At 37.8% G+C, this 22,314-nt stretch overlaps 1 protein-coding gene across 5 annotated transcripts in view; it reads left to right on the top strand.

Moving 5' to 3' along the window:
- The window catches only part of SPIDR (scaffold protein involved in DNA repair), a 199,527-nt gene that overhangs the window by 166,990 nt on the left and 10,223 nt on the right, over window positions 1–22,314 (top strand). The window contains exons 11-17 of one of the 5 annotated variants that reach the window (XR_015771930.1): window positions 855–1,013; window positions 10,150–10,237; window positions 12,565–12,708; window positions 12,803–12,862; window positions 15,882–16,080; window positions 17,077–17,225; window positions 17,501–17,556. Coding sequence is in view for 3 of the 5 variants with exons in the window: in XM_014256932.2 (XP_014112407.2) it covers window positions 855–1,013; window positions 10,150–10,237; window positions 12,565–12,708; window positions 12,803–12,862; window positions 15,882–16,080; window positions 17,073–17,225; window positions 17,501–17,529 (832 nt within the window). In the remaining 2 variants the exon portion in view is untranslated. Of the gene's footprint in view, window positions 1–854; window positions 1,014–10,149; window positions 10,238–12,564; window positions 12,709–12,802; window positions 12,863–15,881; window positions 16,081–17,072; window positions 17,226–17,500; window positions 17,573–22,314 lie in introns of those variants that run through there. The other 4 variants (XM_014256932.2, XR_015771929.1, XM_014256935.2 and 1 more) reach the window with 4 other exon arrangements.

Here is a 22,314-nt window from a genome sequence, read left to right as displayed (position 1 = left end):
CTTCAGCCCTGCATGACTCATGCTATCGTGGCTGCTCATCTCAGGTGCAGAATCTTGTGAAATGTGCTTTTGACTATCTAAATGTATGACATCCACTGATTTTGCCTTATCTGTTATGACAGTACTATCTTCTCAAAATGCCATCAAGTTGGTTAAGCAATACTTCCCAGCCCTACAGCCCCTACTTCCATAGATTTTAATCAAATTGTTTGTTTAGCAGGTTCTTTAATTACCTTCTTAAAATAGCTCCTCTAGGCTTCATACCCAACTCTGAATATACCAGTCTCCAGTTTTATGTTGTTTTGTTTTGTTCTTCTTTGAAGAAAAATTAATGTTTCATTCTTTTTTGCATCCTGAGGATTCTTTTTTTAAAAAGTGTGAGAAAATGTAATGCTTGCTTTGCCAGTCTTGGTGGTTATTACTTGTGAAGTATGTTGCTTTGCTTACTTCTAAGCAGAACTTTTATATTTATAGACGCACACATATTTATGTTTCTGTTGTTGTTCTGTCTTTGTTGTAGAATTCACCTCAAGTAAGGCAAAAATTCAACTTTCTTCGTTTTTAAGTATACAAGCCACATATGCATAGCAGTTAATTAATCTGATCCCCAGTGCAAGCCCTGTACTCTGTTTTAGTCACGCTTCTCTGCTTCATGGCCCTGTTATGTCCTGAAAACGTACGTGAGAAAACCTTTAATGATGTTGGGTTTGTTTATTGATACGTTACTCGATAGGAATTCAGCAGATGCTGTAGAGGATAAGCCCTGTCCTGAAGTTTGTAATATAATTTTCAGAACTTTGCTCACTGATTTGTTATGAACAGATGCCAGTGAGTAATGGAGGAATGTTTTGCAGGTTATGCCTCCTTGTCCAGGATGCCTATGGCATGTTCAGTGAAGTGCAGCTGCGGTCCCTGAGTTCCACAGATGACACTGAGGAGTACTGCAGGAGATGGGAAGGAAAATCCTGCTGCTTAGCTGGAATGAAAATTTTGCAGAGAACTACAAGAGGAAGGTGAGAACAATTAATGGAAGAACATATTGCTTGCTGTGGCAGGCAAAGATGATCTGGCTTTTTTATTTATTTCTGTGACCAACATTCTTTGGAACAACTGAACCTGGCTTTGTTCAAACAAATGTTCTCATTGCCACTTTTGGGACACCCAGTTATGCTTATGCCAACCATTCTCCAAAATGAGCATACAAATACACACTTATCAGAGTGAAGAATTACTATGTTCAATATTTCATAAAACATGAGTGTTTTCTTCCTCTTCAGTGGATTCAGAGATGTAAAAACATTAGTTCACCTCCCTTTCATTGCAGAACTTTTTGCTGCACTAAGTTTTTCTACAGTGCTGCCCAGTATGGCTTGAAGTTTCAAGCACAGACTTTCCTTTAGTATATGAGAGCTTAATTCTGTTACATCTATATGGTAAGTTTCTTAAAAAAAAATAAAAATCTTGCGAATCTTAAAACCATTCTTATTTTGGAATAGGAATGTCAACAACTTTATAGAAAAATTCCCCCAGGTAAGGAACAAATTGACTTATGGCACATCTCAGATTTTGCTTATTCTGTGATCCTGCTATGTTCTTCAAATAAAAATATCTTTAGTCAAGGAAAAAAATTAAATAGATTGATTATCTTTCAGAGTATCTTACTAAGGAGAGTGATACAATGTTCTCATGGGGACCTATGTAAATATAAGTAGATTGGTTCAGTTCTCAATATAATTTATTCGTACAAGCATCCGATCTAGATAAGCCTTTGCTGTTAGAATGGCTATGGTATTTCTGCTGACACTTTTTTTCCTGTTGAAAAATGCTGTTTCATCAAAACCAGAATGTTTCATGGAAACATTATCTATTTTGGAGACAGCTTTGTTGGGAAGATTTTTTTCAGGTCCAGAGGGAGTGAATATTCTTTCTCTTATTCTCATTTCATGAAAACTTTGAGAAAGTCTCATTTTTGTTTCATATTGGAACAAAAACGGATTTCAAAGCCTTGAAATGTTTAGCAAAATGGAATTGTTGTTTTCCAGCCAGCTCTATTCAGTATGCTTTTCTTTTTATGTACTTGCAGTGTTAATTTTCAGAGCCTTTGGATTTTGAGCCTACTTGCATTTTTATGGATCTTTAATAACAAACACGTCCTCTTATTTAATTATTTTGCTGGCTTTTTTTTCAAGTTACATTTTTTCCAAGCAAATTAAATAATGGCTTTGGAATTCTGGATACAAATGAAGTTTTACAACTGGCTGCTGGTGCTTCCAGTACTCTGCCTAACTAATAAGAGACAGACTTTTCATAATGTAAATTCTGTTTCAAAGCAGCAGTAACTTACTTCTGGCTATTCTGAGGACCTTTAGAAGAAGCACTGCTGAAAATGTTGGTGGCTCAGCTGGAGCTGTGCTGGTGGTAACCCTGCTAGGGAACATTAAAAGAAAATGAGTATAGTGTAGCTTCGGGGACAGTGCAGCGGTTAAAACGTGATTTCATTGTACAAGATGGGTGGGTGGGGGAATTGTTCAGGGATTTATTTTTTTCTTAATTGTTTAAGCCTAAGTTCTGCTTTATAACTTTTTATTACTTTAAGTGTTTGGGACACATTCTAGGTGTGATGGAAACCACAGTAAAGCCATAGCTGAAATGAATACAAGGGAGTACTTACTCTCAGAGAGCATAATTAAGCTGTAGAACTCATTGCCACTGGATAAATGGATTTCCAGAGCCACTGGTGTATCTAAGCACATGATGGGTTATGCCTGTGAGTGCCCAACCTTGGCTTGCAGCACATGAGTGAGTAAGAACTATGTGGTCTGCCCTGCAAGAAAGACTGCTGCCGGTTTTGGTTGTTTTCCTTTTTTCTTTTTTTTTTTTTTTTTTTGGAGAGCACCAATTACTTTTTGAAGGGAGATGGCTTTGAAATTTCTTGTTTCCTGGAGTCTGACAGTGGCTTTTAAAGTGGATAAAAGGGAAGAAAATGTAGGCTATATGAGGGAAAAGTAATGACTTTTTTTGTGTGTGCCTGTGAAGCACGTGATCTGGAGAAAGCCAGGAATGGCTAATAAGATCCTATGTGTTCATGTTGTCCCACAGTCACATGGATTGTAATCAGGGACAGAATGCTTCCTCAGTACCTCTGCGAGACACAGGAGATTTGCTAATAGATACAAGAGGTTCTCAAGCATTTTGCATCAATGAACCACTGTTATTGTTCAAAAAATTTTCCAGGCTGTCATCCATCCTCATCATCAAATACTCAATTCAGAGTACTATTTGACATCATTCTGGTAAATACAATTTTAAAACCACTGTTGTAAGCTGAAGTTTCATTCCAAGGGCGAAAAACCTCTTAGCCTACAATAAAGGGTATTTTACACCCAGGGGAAAACCCTGCTGAACACGTTACTTGATCTTTGGAACGGACCTGTACTGTTAAGGAGTGCTAAAGAAACTAAACACATTTCTTCTCTGATAAGAAAGCACTTGTGTTCCAAGAGAAAAGTGGGATAAGAACTTACACAACCATGTCCTGTCTTGACAACAATCAGCTCTGTGAAAAATTGGAATGACGGCAACCTTACACTGAGAGAAACACTTTTAATGTTGAATATTGGTTTTCAACATTACAAACAATGTCAAAACATTGGTTTTGACAAGTAGTAGGGTCTCATGTAGGACATTTGAAGGTCTGTTACTAATTGAAGTGGTTTACAGAGCCACATAAAGCATACTCCCCTAAACCATCCCTGCAAGAAACCCTTCCCTACTTTGCAGTCCAGTAAAGGAAGTGGTGTTTGCAGTCCAGTTCCTAGCAATCCTGTAAGACAAAAGGACATGGCTGAGTCATGGCAGAGTTGCCATGGCTTGTTCAGTGCCTGATTTCCAGCAGTTCTTCTACTCTGTGAGCCTGTTGGGTAAAGTAGGAAGCAGTAGTGTGGCAACTGACTGAACTTGTGTGGTTCAGTATCTGTTTCCTGACAGCTTTTCTCTTCACCCTCTCATTCATACTTGTCACGTAACCTTTCCTGCAACTATTCCCTGGACTTCATGCTTGGTATCAGCAAAAAAAGAAAGAAAGTACAGAAGTTTAAAGGGAGAAGACTGAAAAATATTAACTGAAAGGCTGCTGGTGGTGTTGTCTCCTTAGAGGCTCTGGTTCTCACCCTCACTCTCCCACTGCCTCATGTGTTAAATTCAGCCCTTTGAGGAAGTGAGATTTTGGGGGTGTGCTGCTAGAGGCAGGAATGCTGGTTAAGAATCCAGCTGCAGCACATGCAAGCCCCTTCTTTTAATAGGTCCTAGGCATGGTTCAGGTATGTCAGGTATAACCAGGAACTAAATGAATGCATTTAGATGCAGGAGCTGAGCACTCACTAAAATGCTTCAGGAGTAAATAACCTAGAAATTGTCATGGTTCCTGCTTCCTACCAGAAATTAATTTCAATGATCTGAAATAATCTTTGGAGTTAGAGATCTGGCTTTATCAACAAAAAATACTGATTTTTTTTTTTTTTTAGCCCTACCTGGAATTCCAGACAGAATAATAATTTGATTTTGACAATTTGGACTTTTCACCTGATTTTCCTACCATTGAGTTGTTTTACTGCTAAGTATAGCAGATGTACCTGCTTCTTTTTATGCTTTCTTATATGTTAGAAACATGAAGAGTTTCTCTGCAGCGGAGCAGAAAGATGACAGCAATTTAAAAATGGAGGGGGCAGGAAGAGCACAGGGAGTCAGTAAAAATTTTGTCCCTAAATTGAAAACGTGGTTAATAATCTTCAAAAGAGGAGGCAACTGCTGCATGTAGAGTACTAAAATCCACACTTGTGTTGGATAGGCTAAAACACTTTGAAGGATACATCAACTCATAAGCTTTGGCTTTTTTTGAGCTATTTAATTCATGGCAGGCTGTACTATCTGTTGGGTTTTCCTCTACACTAAACAGGCTCTTAATATTGAGTTCATCAACCAGTGTTACATTTTTCTGATAAATTTCTACATTTTCAAGTTGGCTTCTATTGTTTGTTATTTTAAACTTTCAAATGTTAGGCACTGAAATGTGAAATCTCCCTGTATGTGTATAGTGGTCACTATTGTGCTTGAGGGTTTTCATTCTTTTCTATTTTTTTCCATTTGAGTCACATACTTCTCTGGCCTCAATTTCTCTCATTTTTTCCCCTTTGCTCTTCACTGTATACTTTCTCTGCATTTTGTTTTGCCCTCAAAAGAGAGGACTGCTGCTAACTGCTGCACAAGTAAGTGTTTCAACTGCTGGACATTAACAGGAAATGTAATAGTAAGAACTCTCTGCAGAGCAAGGAGGTCATAACTTCCTTCCTTTGGTTTTCCCTCCTCCAAAAAGACTGCCATCTAAAAGATCCACCCACGCCTCTGGGTTCTGAGGTCCTGAAACAGCTCAGTAATTTCTGTGGTTAAAAGTTGAGTGTCATTTAAAGCATAATTACAATAATCACATTGAAGTTTTGAATACTTGCATTATTTTTATATTAATTTCTATGGCTGCTTTTATATCAGAAATTAAGATTTTTATTTCCTGAATTTTCTATTCTTTAATAAACATGGACTGCTGATTGTATCTTAGGGCTTGTGTCATTAATCTATTTAGTAATCAGCATTGGAGAATAACATAGGCATATCCATATTGAATCAAAAGTAGTTCTTTAGTATAATTTCAGTGGTTTAGTGTAGTATGTGAAATTTCTAATATACTATAAAAAATTGAATTACTAAACTATTTAAATCATTCAACTATATAATTCCATATATCTAAATAAAACCTGGGGCGGGGGGGGAAAGCTCAGCAGCCCTTCCTCCCTGTTTGTATTTTGACAAAGATGCTGGTTGAGTAGGCTCAGATTTTTACTTTGTGATTTTGTTGCTTTTATTACTCAAGACTAAGAAAATGTGGTGTTGCATAGTTTGTGCACTGCAAGATCTTAGTAGGTCAGTTAAAGGGAGGGAGAGAGAGAGCCTACAGTATCAGCTTTGGATTGCTTGTCCCTTGACAGCTGAAGCTTATGCAGTCTAGGCGATTATTAAGGAATTTCTTAGTTTTGCACAGAGGGCTAGGAATTGCTTTATTTTTGAGTTCTTAATAATTGAGACTGACATTGCCAAAGAAAACTGTTTTGGTTTAGACAGCAAGTTTAAGAAGTAGGAGAGGAGGAAGCAGAGAAGTTCCAAGTCCTGAGTCCTCAGAGCAAATCTGTGGAAGATGTTGGAAGAGAATCCTAGCATCTTTCTGTTCCTTGCTGTAAACCTTACACATTTTTTCCCTGTTTGTGTGCCTTCTTTTCTCTGATATTGCTGGTATTTTCTCCCTCTAGTAATTTTCCCCTGAGCCTGTTATGATTATTAAAGTTGAAAAATCCCCCATACTGTAAGCCGTATGTTAAAAGTTGGATCAGGCATGGCACACACAACGTTCTTGGACCAGAACTGTAGCTGAAGCTTCATGCTTTTGAGAGAAATAAACAAAATCTTCATATTAGGTTATGAAATAAGTTGCCAGGTCAGAATCAGTGAATTGCAGTTTTGAAAAATCAGAGTTGTTTGACTTTTGAAATACAGCTTGTAGTACGAAATAAGTGGAATTTCCACAGGATCAGAAATGTTCTGATAGTGTAAGTACTGATTTATCAGTCATGTATTTAGCCTGTTTGACAGTGTTATATCTTTAAAAATCTCTGCCTGATGTCTGGATACACAGCAGGCAGTTTGCATTTATGAATACAGAGAAAGATATACTGAAGTTTTGCAAGGAAAGATTAAGACAGATGTCTTTTGAAGACATTGCATAATAAAAATAATGAAGGACATCAAAATTTTGCTTATTATATGTATGTATACACACATATATACAATCTCATTATACTTAAGCAAAGCTTGAAGATGTGGGTTTGTAGAAGAGAGGCATACCTACCTGTCATAAATCCAAATTTATGTGGAAATCTTTAGTGTAACACTCCATTGGAGTTACTGGTAGTCTTATTGTGTTGGTGTTAAACAGTGGAAATATACATATTTGGAATGGAACAGAATTTGTTTTACCAAACACAGAGTTGAGCCTGGCATGGAAAGTAAAGAGTTGAGTCTGTCATTTAGAATCTCATAGATTTTTTTTTTTGTCTTTCTCCTGCTATACATTCAGTCTTTTTTTCAAAGTTATAGAGTACTACAATAGAACCCTAGTCTCTGACATAAAAGAAAAAAAAATAGTTATTCAAAATACCTTACATGTTCATTTTTCTTTTTGATCCTTGAGCTTGTTTCTTCTCACTTCTTATTCTGCTTTTCCTTTCTTAGAAGTCTGCCCTTTTGTGATCATTTATTTTTTTCAAAGTACCTAGTAATTACACTCATAGAGCAAAATTTTAACATTTTAATTTTGTCTTGTGTATCCAGAGAGAGGCTCCATATGCACATGGGAGCTAACCATGCCCCTTCACTGTAGCACAGAGCCAGCTGTTCATCTCTTGTCCTGACTCTATAGCTGAAGAAGGCTACACATATTGAATAAACTGCACCCATTGTTCAAATCAGATTGAACTGGAGTTTGAGTGTTACTTGGCCAGTGAAGGGAATTAATTTTATTCTTTCTGTGAGGATAATGATCCTCTACAGAGGAGGACACAATGTCTTTGTCATTTCTCCACTGGCAGTGCCCCCACTTCATTCTCCCTACTGCTAAGTTGAAGCCCCTAAGTGTAAAGAGAGAGTTATCTTTTCTGGAGGTGTATAAGTGGATGGAGCAATGAGGGAGCTCCCCAGCAGGGACACTGACTGATGGAGTGAGAGCTCCAGGAGACAACATCCCAGCTCATAAACAAGGATCACAGCAGGATGTGATCTGGAACTTGCTAATCCTTTGGTTTGTCTCTGCCTTTGGCCTGACTGGTGTCTGAGAACTGATGGGGCCAAGATGTTCAGGAGATTTACCCCACACAGCACTGATCCTCTGCCTGCTTGCAAACAAATACTGTCATTTACTATTAATTAAATGCTCTTAGTTCAAGCAGTAGATGGCCTTCTCCAAAAGGGCACAAAGAATAAAAGGAAATGTACCACATGTCTCAGATATTGTGACACAGAATAACAAGTTAGAAGTGGGCTAAAGAGGAACGGACAACTTCATGTCCTTTGTAAACACTTAAAAATGCATATGAGGGATCAATGAACATGCAATAAACAGCATGCCTTACTGGCTCTGAGTTGATAAATGTGCAGTCTCTGTGCACAGTTTGTGGTACATTTGTATCTGTGCTCCGACCTTGTGCCGTGGGTTGTGTGAGGAAGGTCACTTATGTAACTGCTGGAGTTGTACAGGAGGCTCTGCTCTCGTTTTGTAGCTCTCCTTTTTCATCTCCCAGCTAGCAAGACCAGTTCCTCTGGTAGTTCCTAGCTAGTAAGTTCCTCTGGGCATTGGCCTTCCTGGTGTCAGATGTCATTCTGTACAATACAAACCAGAAAATCCTGCCCCAGTCAAAGATTCAAGAAGTGGTCAGTTTGCTGTAAAGTATCTTTAGTACCTAGGGAATATTGCTTTGTGTGTTGTAGTGTCATCACTGTTAAAAAACAAAACACAAACAAAAAAAACCCAAACTAAAATTAAAAAAAGCCTCCAAGCAACAAAGCTATCCCAGTCTCTCTCTTTTTACAGACTTGGAGATGATGCTTTGTAAGTCAGAGGGTCCCTTTCTGTAAAAGAGCATCACTTTTGTGTCTCTAGTCTGTTCATTCATGTGGAGAACACAACTACAGGTAGCAACAATGTCTTTCTAGTCTGCCAGCTTGTTACCTGAATTGTGAACCTCAAGTTGTATTCCCCAGGATCTCCTCAGCCACAAAATTTCTTGCAGAGCTGGTCCAAAGGCATCACTATTAACATTGAATCACAGGCAGTGAAAAAGCATGCTGAGAAGCTCACTGTAGACACCCAAAGTCTAAGGATCCAGAGAAGGACTAAGGAAATGCAGAAATAAATAAGCTTAAGCAGAAGTGAGCTAAAAGCAGAACTTTAAAAGGAAAGTTTCCATGACCCCTTGAAGAGAAGCAGCATATTGCAACGTGCTTCAGCCCTGTAAACAGGGTGTGTGGTTTCCTTCTAAACAGTTGGGTTTAGAAGCTAATATTACTTTTAACAAGTTTTGGACTTCATTTCTTAGAGTTGTTTCAGAAATAGTGGTTTTCTTAATTGGAGGGACAGACAGCTTGGAGGCAGTGGGGGGTTAAAATCCAGATCTCTGTGCTTCAACTGCACAGAACACAGAACTGGGACAAGATAACTCAGAGCTTTAACTCAAAAATGCATGTCTCTTCAAGTTAGTTATCTGTAGCTGTTTCCCCTCCCTCAGCTACTTCTGCCTGTCCAGCAAAGATGCTCCATCAACTCACAAGGCAGCCACTGAACTGATGCAAAGTACAGCTTGGTTTGCTAAAGAGTGGTCAACCTACCTGAATGTAGTAGGCTGTTAAATTTATGTTTGTTTTTTAAATCAAAAGTGTGAAACTTTCAAAGTTAATAAATACAAAGCATAACTGAGTGAGCAGCTGTGTAGGAAGGAGATCGTTCTCCACACAGGTACCTAACAAAATCATGCCTGCTGTTTCTCTGTATCTGATAATCGCTGACTTTCCTGAAAGCAGTTACAATCAGCTGTCAACAACAACAAAAAACCCAGCAAAAAGCACAAACGCACAGCACCCCCCAAAAAAACACCCACTAGAAATGAAGATGTTAGAAGCAAAACTTTTTAATAGTTAAATAGTTAAAAGCTCCTTTTTAAAAGTAGTTGTGGTGATTTCTGTGTCCTTCCCAAGCTGCCATTTACCCCAGTTCCCCTGAATTCTATCATGTAGCAAGCTGTTTGTGGCAAAGGATTAAACAGGACTTGCTTGTCACTGGATGTGATACATCCCTTCCCTCCCTCTCCACCCGGCAGCAGAAGCGATGGAGATTTAACGAGACCAAATCAAAACCAGCTTCCAGAAAACAAATATGATTTTAACTTGTTTTCATAATCATACAGTGGTTTAGATTACATTTCTTAATGAATCTTTTTAATATAATGTGTAACACTGGAAAACATTTTAAACCTGATTTTATTGGTCTCTTTGAAGGGCATTAGGACTGTTTAGTCTGATAGACAGTCTGTGGCCTCCAGCAGTGCCTGTAAAAGTTCCCGGACAAAGTCAAGACTCTGAAATGGTAAGTTTTATTATTTTGAATATGAATTTTTTCACTCACAACCAGTATTTTTGGTGGTGATATAATCATGTTTACTTTGGGAATCAAGACTCTCTCCTGCTTTTTACCTACCAAGTTTTGTTTTACTGATTCTGACAACCTCCCAGACTAACCTGAAGCCCTCTGGATCAGCAGCATCTTTCCAAAATTGTGCAGTTAGCCCCTTATTAATATTCTATAGCTAGAATGATAAGATGTCCAGACAACTTCTTCCTCTGTTCTTGCAGGAGTAAAGAGATACTAGGTGTCATGGAGCCTGCTGAGAAATCAATATACAAGGATGTTAACTCATTCTTTAAAAGCACTTTTCAGCCTTAGGTTTGAAAGCACTTTTTTAAAGATTAACTTCTGTGAAGACAGAGTGACTGCTGGAATCAAGTCTCTTACTAGTTAGAATGACTTTGACTTGTTTCATGTGAGATCAGAAGGATGAACATAAAAGTAATTACTAAAGATTAATGAACATTTCTGTGATTTTAGGAGGTGGGAAAGCATAGAAATGGATTTGAAGTATGTTACTATATATTTGCAAAGCTGAAATCACATCTGTAATTTTGCTTCAATTAGCTTTTGTCTTTGAAAAAGTGTTCTGTCACATCAAATCATTTTGATAATACTAGACCATTTGAGAAGCTTCTGGGTAGCCAAGTGCTTGGCCTTTCTTGATGTTCTTGTGTAGGCTGTTCTTCGGGAATAAGTTAGTGGTATTAAAAATCTGTTTTAGGCCAAAGGAGTCAATATGGAAAAAAAGAAAAAAAAAAAAAAAGAAAAAAAAAATGAGAGAGAGCTGAAAATAAACAAGTTTCAAAACCAGGGAATATTGAAGATGGGTATTACTAGTTATTTCTAAAGTGCAAGAATCTTTCCTCTGCAATATAGAGTGTTCTTTGCATTGTCCAGGGGTTTATATTTAACAACAGAAAGCTCAGTTAAAAATAAAATTGAGACTGAATCTGAGTGAAATAGCTGTGCTCTCTTTGACTCTCCCTTTCATCAAAATATCATGGAAGTCTCAGAGGAATGGATGGGTTTATGCATTAAAATACTGTGGGTAACAGAATGGGAATATCTATGGCTGAGGCAAAGCTCTTAAAAGTAATTTAGTGTTGTAATGGCTCTTGTTATTTCTTCATTTTTTCTGTTTTATTAGCAATCTAAAAATGGAGGAAACTTGCCATAATCATGTAATTTTCACTTCTGCCATGGGTTTAATTTCACAAATAACCACAGCTTGCATTCTGATGCTCCACATTTTCGGCTGGGTGGAGTTCTTTCAATTGAGATGCGTTTTTCTTGATACAAGCAGTATAGTTTTATGCACAGTTCTATGGAAGCAGTTTTATACATTGGTACATAAAATTGCCAGCATGAAGATAATGTTGTTGGGAAGTGATCTGTGGAACTGATTTATTTTGAGCCGTATATGCATTCAAATACCTTTTTTAATGCTGTCAGAGGCAAACAGAGTTTGGGTATCATCTTCCTTTGCTTTTGTTTAAGCAGATTCTTTTTAATGGGTGGGCAACTGCCTTTAATATATTCCTATTTCTTTTATAAAATTAAATGTTTTATTAACAACAAACGTCGCTAAAAGAGTGTTTTAGCATATTTGCAATAAAAATTATCTTCTAGCATTGTCTTTTCTTTTCTGAGAAGTCTTTCCAGCTTGGGACCTCTCTAAGTGGTGATTGATAAAGTTGTTACGTCATGGTACTTTTTAAGGGGAAAAGAAAAATCTGGCATACCACAAAGAGAGCGGTTCTTGCAGCTCTTGCATTCCTGTTCTTCATTATCTCCTTGTGCTGTCCTGGATTTAATTTGGCAGCTTTAAATGTTTGGCAGCTGTTTACTATCATAAAAACCCACCCACATGCAAAAGTCCCCAAATCTCAGAAAAGCAATGGATTAAAAAAAAAAAAAACAAGCCAACCCTAATCAATGCACTCCCACCATGTAATAAAAATATGCAAAACAACAAAAAGCACCTTGAAATAGTCACTGTGTGTTTGCCAGGTGTGCCAAGTTATGAGTCTTTTTTGTGATGAGGATCAATGTTAGATTATGGAAAGAATGATGCACACAATCTGATTTCACTTATAAGTTGTGATTGTTGGTTTATTAACTCAACTTCTACTTCAGAGACCTTGTTATTAACTATATAATTTTGTTTCCCCATCCATCTTAAAATGTAAATTGTTTTGTTCATTTTGCCTATTATTGTAAAACTTGACTGGCTAAATTAAAGTGCCTTTTTTATGGTCACATTTCTTTTTCTTATTTTTTAATAGATGACAACTAATCTTCCTCCTCCCAGCTTCTGTTACATTCTTACTGTTCAGTCTGGTGAAATACATGTGGAAGTGGATGAGGAAGAACAGATTTCTAATTTGTACCAGCCACCAGCTGTTCATGGTCTAAAGGAAATTCTTCGGGTAATCTGCTTTACAAATCAGATAACAAATACTTTTTACCACTGGATTTCTGGTATCACAGATGTCTCACTGCCTATTTTTGCGCTGTTTTCAGATTGATGGTTGTAACGAGCGGTGTAGCTTCTGGGCCCGAGTGCTCTATCAAAGGCTGCAGGTAATATTTTTATTTAGCAATTAATTCAACATAAGATCAGCATAATGTTTATGTGAAGAAGATTCATCTTGTTTAGGGGTAACCCCAACGCCAGGATTATCTTCAAGAGTTGTGTGGGCAAAATTATCACCATGTCTAAAATGCTTGTGCAAGGTGAAACGAACTGCATCGCCAGTTTCAATGCCATTCAGTCTAGAAAGCTAATTATTCCTGAATAAATTGATATCTAACCAGAGATAATATGGCACTCTGGAAACGGAGCTCACAGGAAGTTTATTGTAATTATTAAATTAATTTATAGCTGAATGAATGAATGACTAGGAGCAAGAAGCTCCTAGTCAGTTGGGTGTTGGGGGATAGAGTGGAACAGATGATGGTTATATAAAAATACATTTTTTCTCTTTTCATGCAAGTGTGTGGGTGATTTTCATTGATTTCCATAGAAGCCCCTCAGGCAAATGTAGCTTTTATGGTCCAGTAAGTAGTAAAAGGGAGGAGTAAAAGCAGTAAAACTCTTAGGTAAATACATCTGCCATCCATACTGTGCCAGAAAGCTTACAATTATGTTTTATTTGTTTCTGAATGATGCTACAATGTTCTTTCAAAATGTTGCTAGCTCCCTTAGTAGTTAAGGGAATTTTTTTGTTGCTGATTTATTTATTTTTTCCTGGCGACTGGATCCTCAGTACAACCAGCACTGAATTCTAGCAGAGAATAATTTGCAATTGTCCATCAGCTCCACAAGAAACAAAGTGTGAATCAAAGCATATGAACCAAAGACAAAGAAATTCCAGAACGGCCAGCAAAATAGCTGGAGATGCTTCCCACAAGTTTGAGACATAAATTTAATTTAGGTCTTGCCCTTTTGCTTCAAAAGCCAATGAATTATGATTTAACTTTTAGGCAGGGAGTACTTTTAACTACTGAGATGAGGGGTATCTCATGTGTTTTCTCCATGCTAGTTGAGAATGTAACAGAGCATTTGCAAACGTGCAATTAGGGCTAGCTGGATGGGATCTTTAGTGTGCCAGCAGAAAGATGGACACATACTTGCGTAAATTCCTATTTCCAAGAAACCTCTTCTACTGAAAAATGAAATAAAATTGAAGACTAGGGGCATCCTAGCCAAGCATTTTTGAATTCAGGAATGTCTACATATGAAATTCTGATGCAGGTTATCAGTATTCTTGTGTAAAAGCACTTCATTGCTGAATTAGAGAAAAGATGAAGCATGCAGGAACAGATGTGATTTTGAAGAATGGAATATTGAGTAGCAGAAAAAAAGGTCTATGGTTTTTTTTCTTGCTCCTAGGAGGTTTATTAGTTCTTTTTTTAATGGCTATTCCCTTGCTGAACAGTAAGCACTAAATTTTTATGAGTGAACAGCATGAGTGCTCATAACTTTTTGAAAGTAATGATGGAAAATCAATAGAAGATATTCTTCTTATGTTTAACTTTATGGATAACTGTTCTAGGAATGTAAAGGTATTTACCTGCTGCTAGTATATCATTTACCTTGTCCTCCCAGAAGATCATGACCAGCAGCTTGTTTTCTGTAGCTGCTTTGCCACAAGGATGTACCCCTCACATGCAAAATCACCAAGCTGTAATAAGTGAGGAAGGGACAATGATTTGGTTTGTTTTTCAGATTTATTGTTACATAATTTGCTATGTGAGCTAATTCAGATGCACCTTAAAAAGTAGTATTTACTCTCTGTCGCTACAGTATTAAGTACTTTAATTAATGTGACTTAATTTGTGTGAAGGAGGAATGGAAATATGCTTTTTTTATTAGTTAGAATCCGAACTGTGGTTCAGAAGGAATAGGAGGAAATATATTCCATCTGTGGTTAAGGAGCTGTCCTTATAACTCAATCCTGCTGCTATTTGTCTGTTGTGTCCTCTCTGTTCAGAACAAATTGTCACACATAGCAAGATGATGATTTTATACTAACTTGTGATTTTGCTGTTATTATTATTTACTTTTTGGATGATTTTCCTGAAAGACAGCTTTTAATGTGTTAGTAATTCCCAAGGGTCAGATGTAAAAATTCTTTCTTTGAAGCTGTCCTAATGTTATGTATGCAGAGGAGGTGCCCAAATGTATGTAGTTACTAGGCAAAACAACAACATCAGTGCAATAGGCAGCATATGCTGTATGAAGGCATAACTGTGATATCTGAAATGTGAATTTTTCCAGTCACTATTTACAATTACCTCATTTGCTCTGAGAGTGTGAGCATGAACAGAAAGCCAGGTTTAGTGTGACTGATGGTTTCAAAGTTAGAGTTCAACTAAAGACAAAATACTGGGGGTTTTGTTGCGTTACCTTCTGCTACAGACCTGAAGCTCTGAGAATAATAATGCTACATGTCTTTCCAGGCATTATAGTATTTAATTTTCAGTTAAATGTTTTAAACATTAATTTTTGATCAGCTGACTAATTAAAAAGAGTAACAAAACCATTTAAAATTAATAAAGTTATTTAATCTTAGATATTTTAAAATGCTATAATCCAAAAATTTGCAAGTTCCTTGCACTGGTAAATACGAAATATACTTGGATATGATATTTTTGTACCTGTCTGGGGCAGAAAACTTACACTGTCATAGCAGGTTCATATATCTCTTACTTAGGAATTATCTACTTACTTAGCTTTATGCATCATTAGAATATTTTGGGATATTTGTTCAACTGAAAAGAAAAGCTACATTTTGCAACTTGGTTATGCTTGGAAATCTGATAACAATACCTAGAAAATGCACCCACAGAGGAATAATATTAGTAGTAGAAATGGTCTTTCCTCATTTTTCTTTAAGACAAAAATTATATAAGTCTTAATAAAACCATCCAATTATCTTTTTATATACACCATATATATAGTATAAATATATAATACATATTTTTTTAGAAATTATACTTTCAAATCCCATGTACAGGCCAAGAAAATTATGATAAAGCATGATGGAAACATTGCATTCCAAATTTGTATCTTTTTTTTTTTTTTCCCTAATCACAGACAAAACACAGTGTTCCTATAGATCAAAGAGAAATGTTGCTGTTTGTAACTGACTCCACATTGCAAAATGTGGTTCATGGGATTCCAAAAGTTGTGGCTGTGTCAGTCACTGCATCCTGTGTTCTCAGTACGGAAATCATAGAAGCCCTCAGTGCTGGCTCTCGACTTGTCTTCTTCAAGGATGCTCTGTGGGGAAATGGTAAGCTTTGCACGTGGTTTGGAAGCAGTTGGAGTCCCACAGAAACAGCACCCTTATCTCTGACACCACAATACGTGACCTACAGAGAGGTCACTTTCATTATCGGATGAAGATGAGACTTCGCAAGTTTGGGATAAGAAATTTGAAAGGGATTGCAATTTGAGCTTTCTTGCAAGGTTTCTTTTTCTGTATTTTTGGCTTGATCTCAAAAGTGAAGGAAAAATTCAGTGATGTTGTTGTACGTTCACCAGTATTACTGTCAGTCCTCCCTGATGACTGTTGAATCTGATGACCAGTGTCAATCAAATTTATGAGCTGACAGAAGGCTCAAAAATACTAAGAAATTTGCATATCCTTAGATAGAGAAATTTTACATGCTCTCCTAAACCATCTTAGCTGTGAGCCTTCACTCCCATACAGATTATGACATTATGGTTGTTCACTTTGCTTTCATTTTTAGTCACTCTTTTGAGGTTCAGGTTTGGTTCTGTATGGTGACTGCAGGGCAAGTTCACATCTCACACCTTCAGTCAGTTCCAGAATGTAAGTGAACTGGAAGTACAAAGCTGTGCAAAAGGCTGTGTGTCCTGAAGCAAAAATCTCTGCTCTGGAGAATAAAGCATTGCATGCACGTACTCTTTGTAATCTTTGAAGCAAAGTAGAACCACCTGAAGGGGTGCCCAAGCATATTACCAAGACAGTGAGATGTGGTGCAGTCTGGGTGGCATCTGACTCTCTTCTGGCATGTTCAAATTTTAAAATTCCTTCTTCTTCAAATTCAGATTTCTTTTTCCCCCTGGGAGTTGCAAAGTGTAACAAGAGCATGGTGCATGTATCGCTGAAAGCAAAATATTTTGTCATTGAGAAAACCTGATGGAGTCTATTCATCTGTTTGGTAGCTGGCAGAGATTGTTGTCTTTATTGGCCGTGACAATTAACGTGGTCACCTTTTTCCTTGTTACTGTACTGAGTTGAAATGTCTTTTTTGGCAGGTAGGATTATTTGTGTTGAACGTACTGTTCTCTTATTACAAAAGCCTCTTTTGTGCTCGGCTGCCGGTGCTGACCTCAGTGAGCTGACTGGCCCTGTCAGACTCGATGAGCTGGATTCTACAACACAGGCCAACTCCATTTGTGCTCTGAGAGGTTTGTATGGCCTTGCCTGAAATGAATGTGGTTAATTATTTGTGCTCACTTTAATCTTTTGTGTCTTTATATTGATTTCTCCACAAACAGCGTGGAGGGATAAAAAAAGCATGGCATTGCTGTGGGTCACTAGGATATTTAAGATTTTATGCTTCTTTGTGGGCTCTGTTTGCCTTTTGCTGGCCAAGCTCTGCTCCCACTCACTCATACCCCAGAATAAATGTTTAATGCACAATCTGTTTCATTATATTCCTTCCTTCACTGTCTTCTTTCAGGAGCCTTCTGTTCACACCAGCCTTGTTGATGTTGGCAACAATGAGTTATACCAATACTTTTTGGGCAGATGGGTAAGATATGTTACCCAGATCTTGAATGGCAGGGGTTAGTGACTGAAGTGACTGATTTCCCTGGAGCTTTGCTGCAGTATTTATTTTTTATTATTTTACCATAGTAAAATGTGGCCAGTATTTGCTCACCAACCATTTTGGATCATAGCTTTGTCTAATATCTTGGTCTTACTACTAACCATGCAGAAACATTTCTTATTACAGATTTTCTAGTGCTTCCAAATCATGCAGAAACATTCTCTACTGTGTATTTTCTAATGCTTTATCCAGACAGCTTCTTAAACCTCCCAGTGGTACAGTGCCTATGAGAAATAGTCCTTAAAAGCCCAACAACCAAGGCTATTTCCTTCCTTAATTTAACTTGTATTATTCCTGTAGCCCTTGCTGAAAATTCTTGATACACTTTTGCATTTACACCTTCAAGTATTCACTGGAGCATTTGAAATTAACTTTAAAATTACAAGAAATTATGGGGTTTTAGTTAATTATTCAGCTATAATATGACAGTCTGAGAACACAGTTTGAAACCAAGCAAAGCCTTTACTAAACATACCTGCTGCTATGGTAGAGCCACAACTTAGCAATGTCTTTGTGATTAATTAGTAAGCACCTTGCAGTGATAAATGTTGAACAGCGCATAATGAAAACCAAGCACAACTAGAGGCATTTCACTCAAAGCCTTGGTTGTTATGTACATCTTGCATTGATACAGCTACTTGAAAGATATTTCTGTCACTGGATGTGAAATACTTTTTAACTTTTTTTTTTTAACCTCTCCAGTAATTATGTTAAGAATTGCCACTAATTGTCACTTCTCTGCTGTTAATTTTGTGCTCATGAGTAGTGTCTGTCTTCTTTTTTCTTGTTGACAGTGTTTATAATAGGATAAAGGAAACATATCTGTCCTTTTTTTTTCCAGTAGAGCAAAGAAAGTACGCCTTTGTGATCCGTTGTGTAAACGAGTACTTACTTTACACACATGGGAGATGTCATGCTTTGCCTGCCCTGTATTACAGATAGAAGAATGACAAAAGGAGAAATTAATCTTACAACCTTGTCTTGTTTAATCTGGAGTTTGTGCAGGGTGGCTGTTATCAGTATGTTCCCACACCTGAATAGCAACATAGAATACAAAATAAATCTTTATACTTACGTTGCTGCAATATATAGATGAAAACTCTCGCTTTTGTGTGTACTGAAATAATTTAATAGCATTCAAGAAATATATCCACTGTTTTGGGCTTCAATTAGTCAGTGCCTACATCTTTCTCCTGAACTAATGAAACTAATTTGCATTGACCCTACTTTGTTGGTGGGAGAATAAATTTTTGTTTGAGTAACACATGGAGGGAGGTGTATCATCTCTAAAATTCAGTCACTCTCTTGTCTCCTAAGTCAGAGGGTTGTGGGTCTGGCTTTCAATGAGAAGCAGTTATTACCTCATTCATTCTTTTACTTTGTGCATCCTCTCATTTCTTGTACTTTTGGTCACCTATGTGTGTTGCACAGTGGCATTCTCCCACCTAGCAAAGAGGCTGCAAAGGCTTTGTCTAGCACTTCTTGAAGGAGTGTGCCCTCCTGCTCATTTGGAAGGAACATCTGAAGTTCTGCCAGTCCAAGCTCCCACTTAAAGCTTGGCCCTGAGCAACTTGGTACAGCTCTGGACTGAATGTTCTTCAGAGGTTCCTTCCCCATCAAAATAGAAAATATTCCTGTCCAAGCAGATGTAATGGGTTTGTCAGAAATTCTTGTTTCAGGGAAGTTCAGTCATACCAGCTCTGGGATAATGGAGTGTGTTACTCTTCAACAGATGAGTGAAAACCTGTGGTTCCTTTCTAATGAAAAGTTCATTCTTCATTGCAAGATGAATCTGTGGTTTTCACCTGTGATCTTAGAGTCAATAGGTTAATTTTCTTATCACTATGCATTGCAAGGTAATTTCTAACCTCTTTTTGCTGTAAAGTAGCAGTCAGGATGACTTAAATGTTGGTAGTTTATATGGCACAGAACAGTTTTTTCTCTTAATCATGCTTTGAGCAAATTCTGCGTAGTCTATACCACATATGATATGTGGAGATATTATTTGATTAATGCTGTTTGTCTAGTATATGACTCACCAACAGTGATTGAATTTTGACGTTGGTTATTTTCATATTTAAGCCTTTACTCAGGCGTGTGGGGAAATTTCAGTTTTCCACTTAACAGTGGGACTAAAATGAGGTCAGTCAGTTTACCTAGGTTTCCTTTTTTGATTGAAGTTTTGTGTTTCCTGTCCCATTAATCAGGATAACTGACTGTGGGGGGGGAGGAAAGTCCGAAACAACACCTCCATGTTTTAATTGTTTCAACCAACTTCAACCCCCTTGGCATTCCACGTGACAGATCTGCTTTTCCAGGTGTTGTCCTATTGTCAATCTCTTCTTAAACATGCCAGCCACAACCCTTAAAAATAGACTAGAGGTAAAAATCATTTTTTGGCTATGTGCATTTTCATTTAAAGGATTTTGTGAGAATATCCAAAAAGTTTGTGTATGTGAAGCAAAATCTAGAGTCTTCAAAAAGATGTGCAGCAGTTCAGCATACTAAGCTTGAGAAATCACTTTGTGTATAGGGTGCACAAGGCTGTCACTGGATTACTACACCTGTTGCTGCTTTGAGTTGGTCTGACTTCAGTGATGTCTGGTGGTTTTCTCAGGGGAACTCTACATTATCATCAAGATAATCTTCTCCACTAGACATAATCTCATCAGTTTGATCCTGGCTGATTTTCTTCAAATATACTTGCAGTGGCATCTTGCAGTTGCAATATGGCACACAGCTGGGAGAAAGTGAAAAGGCTTAGAGAGAAAGGGAATTTGTTTTGGTTTTAAAATTATTTTTTAATGAAGAAGCAAACTAACTGGTACCTTTTTGATGAACAAGAATCATAAAATTATAGAATCATACAGTCATTTAGGCTGAAAGGGATCTTTAAGATCATCAAGTCAAACCATTAACCCAGCACTGCCAATTCCACCACTAAACCATGTCCCAAGTGCCACACCTTCATGTCTTTTAAATACCTCCAGGGTTGGGGACTCCATCACTTTCCTGGCAGCTGTTTAAATGCTTGACCACCCTTTCAGTGAAAAAAGTCTTTCTAATATCAAAGCTAAACCTCTCTTGGCATAACTTTAGGCCATTTTCTCTCATGCTGTCACTTGTTACCTGGGAGAAGAAGTCGACTCCTGCCTGGTTACAAACTCCTTGTTTGTAGAGAAGTTGTAGAAAAGGAGGTTCCCTCTGAGCCTCCTTTTTCACAGGCTAAAAATCCCCAGCTTCCCTTCCCCAGCTCCATTGCCCTTCTCTGGGCCTGCTCCAGTGCCTCAATGTCTTTTTTAGAGTGAGGGATCTAGAACCGGACTCGAGGTGCAGCCTCACCAGTGCTGAGTACAGAGTGATGATCCCTTCTTTAATCCTGCTGGCCACACTATTGCTGATCCAGGCCAGGATGCCATCAGCCTTTTTGGCCACCTGGGCACACTCTGGCTTATGTCCAGCTGCTATTGACAAGCATCCTCTGGTCCTTTTCCATTGGGGCACTTTCCAGCTACTCTTCCCCCCAGCCTGTGGTGCTGCCTGGAGTTGTTGTGACCAAAGTGCAAGACCTGTCATTTGGCCTTGTTGAACCTCACACCACTGGCCTCAGCCCATTGATCCAGCCTGTCCAGATCCCTCTGCAGAGCCTTCCTGCCCTCCAGCAGATCAACACTCCCTCCCAACTTGGTGTCATCTGTGAACACACTGAGGGTGGACTTGATCCAGATTATTAAAATATTAAACAGGACTATACTAGCCCAAATACTGAGCCTAAGGGAACACCACTGGTGAGCAGCCACCAAGTGGATTTAAGTCCATTCAGCATTCACATCGTTCAAAGAGAAACATACCCATGGAAACTCCCGGTTTACCACAAACACTGGAGAATCAAAATTATTCCTCTAAGAGTCCAAGTGGTTAAATAGAATATCTTATTCTGTCAGAGAAATGCCTGATGTTTTGTTGTACACTTAGAAATTGGGTCATAAATGTTGTATTTGAGAAGCAACTTTCCAGATCTTTGGACTCGCTGTCCTTTGAATTCCCAAGGAAAATTACAGTTTTGTTGTTTAAGTGTAGCTCCCTCCTTGTCCCAGGAGAACCAGAAAAGCAAGGGATTAACACCCTGTCTTACAGTCCAGACACTGTAAACGCTCCATAGTCTCCAAGGCTTTCTTCTATTGAATGTGGTATAGAGCTGTGAGATTCTTACTTAACAGAGGCTGGATTTTTAAGTCTGTACTTCAGTTGTACTAGTGAGGTTTTATTTTAGTGTAATTTCATTCTTACAGGTGAATATTTTTCTCTATAAATAATGCTCGTAATTTCAGCATATTGTTACCATAAAATATAATACACTGTTTATTGGCGTCTCATAAAATTCTGAATATATTTTTTCTTGCCAAATGTGGCAAGACCCTTTTTATTAGTCTTAAGTATCTTTGGCATTCCCTTCTTACGCACACACTTAAGAGTGTGAGCCAGATCTAATCTCTGTTAAATCTGTATAAATGAAGAATAACTCCATTGTTAGTGGAATTTAATCTGCATTGTTGTTTTCAGAAGGGATTGGGGCTTCTTATTGGTTTGTATTTTCTAAATATCAATATCAAGCAATTTGATCTGATGATTTTTATCACTGTTTATTGCCAAGAAAACATCAG

Source organism: Pseudopodoces humilis, chromosome 1 (assembly GCF_049639895.1).
Source record: "Pseudopodoces humilis isolate 2021_Gansu_Grassland_sample_001 chromosome 1, ASM4963989v1, whole genome shotgun sequence".
NCBI classification, from domain to species: domain Eukaryota; kingdom Metazoa; phylum Chordata; class Aves; order Passeriformes; family Paridae; genus Pseudopodoces; species Pseudopodoces humilis.
The sequence above is the reverse complement of the archived record's forward strand: the minus strand, read 5'-3'. Positions and strand labels throughout refer to the sequence as shown.